General features: G+C 63.4%; 1 protein-coding gene across 1 annotated transcript; it reads left to right on the top strand.

Annotated features, from left to right (window-relative positions):
• Nucleotides 1-2,467: 2,467 nt before the first annotated feature.
• Nucleotides 2,468-5,170, top strand: N4BP3 (NEDD4 binding protein 3; the record flags this gene model as incomplete). Its single annotated transcript, XM_080804631.1, has 4 exons — nucleotides 2,468-2,788; nucleotides 3,053-3,580; nucleotides 3,894-4,148; nucleotides 4,257-5,170. The coding sequence occupies 4 exons, from the start codon at nucleotides 2,468-2,470 to the stop codon at nucleotides 4,791-4,793; spliced, it is 1,641 nt and encodes a 546-aa protein (XP_080660757.1). The 3' UTR covers nucleotides 4,794-5,170.
• Between the last annotated feature and the right edge of the window lie 379 nt (nucleotides 5,171-5,549).

Raw genomic sequence — 5,549 nt, 5'->3', positions numbered from 1 at the left:
GGGGGAGCTGATACCGCAGCCTGAGAAGTTACCTAGGAAGGGTGGAGGGCAAGGGAAGGGTGGGGAAAGACGAAAGGAAGGGCCTGTTTGTGCCCCCTTCGGCCAGCTCCACAGCTGTTTCTAATTGCTCAGGTCACACGTGGAGAGAAGCCCCTCACCCCCCCCCCAACATACTCTCTGCATCTAGCCTGGGGGCTGGGTAGAACCACTGGGTCTTCTTGCTAGTGTAGTGCTGGAGTGTTTGTGTGTGGTGTGTGTGTCTGTGTGTCCCAGAGGGTGCTCAGCGCCGTGAGGGTGACCTTGTCGGTGACTGTGTGCTGTTGGATGTGACCATCCGTGCTCTGTCCTCTAACATAGGAGCTATTGCGCTGCTCACTGACTGGACTGCGGTATGGAGGAGGGAAGTAAATGTGTTCTGGTGGCCCATGGCTGCCTCCAGATCACGGGCCCCCTCCTGGGACCTGAGACCCTTTGTGGGGAACAGAGGGTGCCCGTTACCTCTCCCTAAGACAGGAAGTCAGGATCTCCCCAGGGGAAGGTGAGGTGGTGTGTGTTTTGGGGAGAGGTGGGCGTATTTGAGCTCTTTATGTCCTTCGTCTCTGTAATGGAAACCCAAACGGAAGACAGTGCGGGCAGTCTTGCCCACTTCCGAGATGGGGCAACTGAGGCATGGCAGAAGGAGAAGCAATCATGGCCGGGTGCTGGTAGACAGACAGTGTGAGGGCAGGGCTGGAGGCCGCGTTCTTGGCTGTCCACCACTCTGAGACACAGCGACAAGAGCTAAGCGTGCTCAGACACAGTGGGTGTCACTGGGTATGCCTGTCACGGTAAGGAGGTGTCAGATTGGGAGGCGGGACGCTCCAACTCTAACGCTTTGGGCTGTGGGTGCTGTCCTCGGCCCCCATTAAACATTCAGCAGCCATCCTGCTGAGAGCACAGGCATCTCACTCCCAGCAGCTCTGTGACCTTGGCCGAGTCACTTCACCTTTGGGAGCCCCAGTCCCCTTGCCTTAAAAGAGGGATGACAGCTCTGTCATTGGGACTCACTGAGACCCTACCCAGGACTGTGTCGCTAGAGGTGGCCAGCACCTGTGAATCCTTGACTGGATGAGTCCCCCGACCCTGGGTGCCCTATGACCCCCCCCAGAGGCTATTAGCTGGCCACAGGGTGGGGGTAGGGAGCAGGGCCATACCCCCTCCCTCTCACTCACAGAGAGCTTTGTCTTTTTGAACACAAAACCTGGAAATGGTTGAGGAAGATGGAACCTCCTAACGGCCATTGTTTGAGGTGGGAGTGGGTGTCCCAGAAGCAAACTGGGGTGGGTGAGGGGTGCACAGCTGCTGCATGCCTGATGGGTGTCTGTAGAGGATTGGGAGCAGCTGCTTGGGGGGCGGGAGGCAGAGAAGACAGTAGTGTTTGCTCATTCAGCAGGTTCTGTCCACGTATCTACTGCATGTGGGGCCCTGGGCTGGACAGGGGCTCTGGTGGGGGACTAGGGCCAGGCCCCTGCCCTCCAGGGTGTGATCTCAGCGCAGGTGGGAGCTGGTCCCTAACCTGGTCTCTGGGCCGGCTGCCCTGCCAGGGAGGAGTTCACGTCTGAGCCCGTGAGCTCGTCTTCAGTCAGCCTGTGTTGACCCTGGCTATGGGCCAGGCCCTGAACTGGACCTTTTGTCCTGTTATCTCAGCCCATCCTCCCAGCCTCCGGGAGTGATAAGACTGCTTGAGGAAGCTAAATTGGCACACGTGATTGGCCCCACGCTGGGTCAAGATTTGGGATCCCACCCCCGCCTGCTTTTGGGGTGGCAGCTTAGGCAAGGGCCCCCAACGCCCCTTCCCTCTGTCTCCCGCCACTGCCCCTGTGACTACGTGAACACCTGTTCCGGAAGCTGGCCATTGTTCCCGCCGTCCTTCCTCCCTAGGCCCTTCCTGTTTGTATCCCTCCCACTGCAGCCCCCAACCCCACCCGTGCCAGGTGCTTCCCTTGGGGAACTCTGACCCACTGCTGGAAGAGGGGCTGCACTGCGTTTTCCCCCTCCTCAGAGAAAAAGAAGGAACGGGGAGTCATGGCCTCCCTCCAAACTGGGTGAGAAGCCTGGTAGGAGAGCAAACAAAGGCAAAGACAGAGCCCGAGTCCTCAGCTGGCCCGGTCCTGGGAGGGGCCTTCTCCCACTGCTTTGGGCCTGGTGCCCCACAATCCCCCATCACACCAGCCCCCGGCTGGAGCTGGGGCACCGGGCTGGTGGCTTTGGGGGCTCTGCCCCTTTCTCTTGGCCAGCCTAGGAATCCCGTCCTGGATTCTGTCCGGGACCCTTGTCTTCCTCCTGGGCCCCAGCCAGGGAGGGAACTGACCCAGAGAGCATGCCCCTGGTCTTAGGGGACCAGGGAAGTGGGATAGCAAGTGCCCACCTGCCCCTGATGGAGTCTCCCGATCCCCAGAAGCCGCTGCATGTGCCCTGTTGAAACTTCATGGCCACAGCGCCAGGCCCTGCCACCATTGCCATGGGCAGCGTGGGCAGCCTGTTGGAACGGCAGGACTTCTCCCCTGAAGAGCTACGGGCAGCACTCGCTGGGTCCCGGACCTCCCGCCAGCCTGATGGGCTCCTCCGGAAGGGCTTGGGCCAGCGTGAGCTCTTCAGCTACCTGCACCTCCCCAAGAAGGACGGCAAGAACACCAAGAGAGCCCCTCGGAACGAGCCTGCTGACTACACCACTCTCTACTACCGAGAACATCCTCGAGCTGGCGACTTCAGCAAGACTTCGCTGCCTGAGCGGGGTCGCTTCGACAAGGTGCATCTCTGCCCTCTTCCCTCCCTAGTGTTGGAGGGTGGGGATGGGGAGTGTGGGGTCTCCTCGGAGACCCAGGTGCCCGGATGGGGCTGGGACATGAACCTCCTGCCGAAGGCCGGGTCATAGGTCACCAGTCACCACGCCCTGGGGACGTGAACCCCAGGTTCTCAGAGAGGATCCCGGGGGATGCTGTGGGAGCAGCTCTGTCAGAGGGCAGAGCTGAGGTCAGCCCAGGGCCTCAGACCTGCCCTTTCTTCCTGGCAGTGCCGCATCCGCCCATCGGTGTTCAAGCCCGTGGCGGGCGCTGGGAAGGGCTTCCTGTCCATGCAGAGCCTGGCGGCCCACAAGGGCCAGAAGATGTGGCGCAGCAATGGCAGCCTGCACACGCTGGCCTGCCACCCCCCCCTGAGCCCAGGGCCCCGGGCCAGCCAGGCCCAGGCCCGTGCCCAGCTGCTGCACGCCCTCAGCCTGGACGAGGGCGGCCCCGAGCCCGAGCCCAGCCTGTCTGACTCCTCCAGCGGGGGCAGCTTTGGCCGCAGTCCTGGCACTGGCCCTGGCCCCTTCAGCTCCTCATTGGGCCACATTAACCACCTGGGGGGCTCCCTGGACCGGGCCTCACGGGTCCCCAAGGAGGCTGGGCCCCTGGCTATGCTGAGCTGCCTGCCTGAGCCGCCACCGCCCTATGAGTTCTCCTGCCCCACCCCGGAGGAGGTGGTATCCGTCCTGCCGGACACCTGTGAGGATCTCAAGAGGGGCCTTGGTGATGAGGATGGCGCCAACCCCTTCACACAGGTGAGGGTACCCCCCTTCCCTGGGGTCCTGTTCTGCCCCTTGGCACTGGAGTGCAGGGAAGACAGGAGTGGTCCCAGGCAGTTCACCTAGGGGGCTCCGCCCCCCAGAGAGTAAGGAAAATGGAGGGGATCCAATCTCCCACCACCCACGTGATGGGGATGTTATGTCACTGGCGGCCCTTGCTGCTGAGGAGTTGTGGGGAAGGGAGGAAGAGCGACTCCCTGGGCATGCCACGTGTTGGGGACATTTCCCCTCCAACCTCAGCTGGGTGTCCGTGGGCGCGGGCATGGCAGGTGCCTCTTCCCCTTGGCAGGTGCTGGAGGAGCGCCAGCGGCTGTGGCTGGCTGAGCTGAAGCGCCTGTACGTGGAGCGGCTACACGAGGTAGCTCAGAAGGCAGAGCGCAGTGAGCGCAACCTCCAGCTCCAACTCTTCATGGCCCAGCAGGAGCAGCGGCGGCTGCGCAAAGAGCTCCGCGCGCAGCAGGGCCTAGGCCCGGAGCCGCGGCCCCCCAGCGCCCTTCCGGAGGCCGACCCTGGCACCCGACCCGAGGAGGAGGCCCGATGGGAGGTGAGAGAGCAGGCATCCAGAAACCCTCTGTCCCTGTCTTCTCCCCACCACCACCCCGCCCCCCGCCCTCCGACTGAGCCCACTCCTGCCGGTGCTGTGCCCCTCCAGGTGTGCCAGAAGACCGCGGAGATCAGCCTCCTGAAGCAGCAGCTGCGGGAGGCGCAGGCGGAGCTGGCTCAGAAGCTGGCCGAGATCTTCAGCCTGAAGACGCAGCTGCGGGGCAGCCGGGCGCAGGCGCAGGCGCAGGACGCGGAGCTGGCCCAGCTGCGGGAGGCGGTGCGGAGCCTGCGGGAGCAGGGCCCGCGGGAGGAGGCCCCCGGCAGCTGTGAAACGGACGACTGCAAGAGCCGGGGGCTGCTGGCCGAGGCGGGCAGCAGCGAGGGCGGAGGGGCCGGAGGGGGCGCCGAGCAGCTGCGGGCCCAGCTGGTGCAGGAGCGGCTGCGCGCCCAGGAGCAGGCGCTGTGCTTCGAGCGGGAGCGGCGGACGTGGCAGGAGGAGAAGGAGCGGGTGCTACGCTACCAGCGGGAGATCCAGGGAGGCTACCTGGACATGTACCGCCGCAACCAGGCGCTGGAACAGGAGCTGCGGGCGCTGCGGGAGCCACCGGCGCCCTGGAGTCCCCGGCTGGAGTCCTCCAAGATCTGAGGCCGGTGGATGAGCGGGCGGCAGAAGCACCGCCAGAAAATGGTTTGGACAAGCCTGCCCTGAGACGGCTGGTTCCTTCCTTACACTGGCCGGAGGCAGAAGCTGCTGAGGCTGGCCAGGGGTGGGGAGGCCCACCGAGAGGAGGGCTCCTCCAGTGGTGCTGTAGGCCAGATAGGGGGCCTGCAGCAGGAGCCAGGGGGCAAGGCTTCCGGGCAGAAGAGCACCTGGGCGGGGCCCCCGCCCTGTTCCTGGAGTAGATGTGGCCCAGAGGAGGAGGTTGGGGAATGAAGAGCCCCATGATGCAGAAGGGCAGGCGTGAAGGAGGGAGGCTGGGATGGGAACATTGGCCTCCCCCAGAATAAAACCACATTTTCTACAAGGAGGCCCCCGGCTGCTACATTGGGCTTGTCCCTGGCCTGAGTCTAGAGGATTGTGGAGGGTGGGGGGGCTGGCAGGGTTCTTTTCCTGGGCTGTAGCTCCTCCCCTCTATGGTCATGGACAGTGGGAAGGGGTGCCCAGTGCCCGCGTGTGCAGCCACTGGGCATGCCTGTTGGGGAGTGGGGGCATCCTTGCCCCGGCATCACATGGTTCTTTAGCTGCCGTGTGGGCTGAAATTCCTTTCTTCAGCACCAGTGGGATTTTGCAGAAGGAACAATACCAGAGAACCCAGAAAAAACAAAAGGGTAAGTCAGCCAAGGCATTGCTAGAACATGAAACATTCTCTTGGTAGGAAATCTGGGCCCTAGGTACCCAGCC

The sequence above is a fragment of the Martes martes genome (genome assembly GCF_963455335.1).
Source record: "Martes martes genome assembly, chromosome: 5".
Lineage (NCBI taxonomy): Eukaryota > Metazoa > Chordata > Mammalia > Carnivora > Mustelidae > Martes > Martes martes.
The sequence above is the reverse complement of the archived record's forward strand: the minus strand, read 5'-3'. Positions and strand labels throughout refer to the sequence as shown.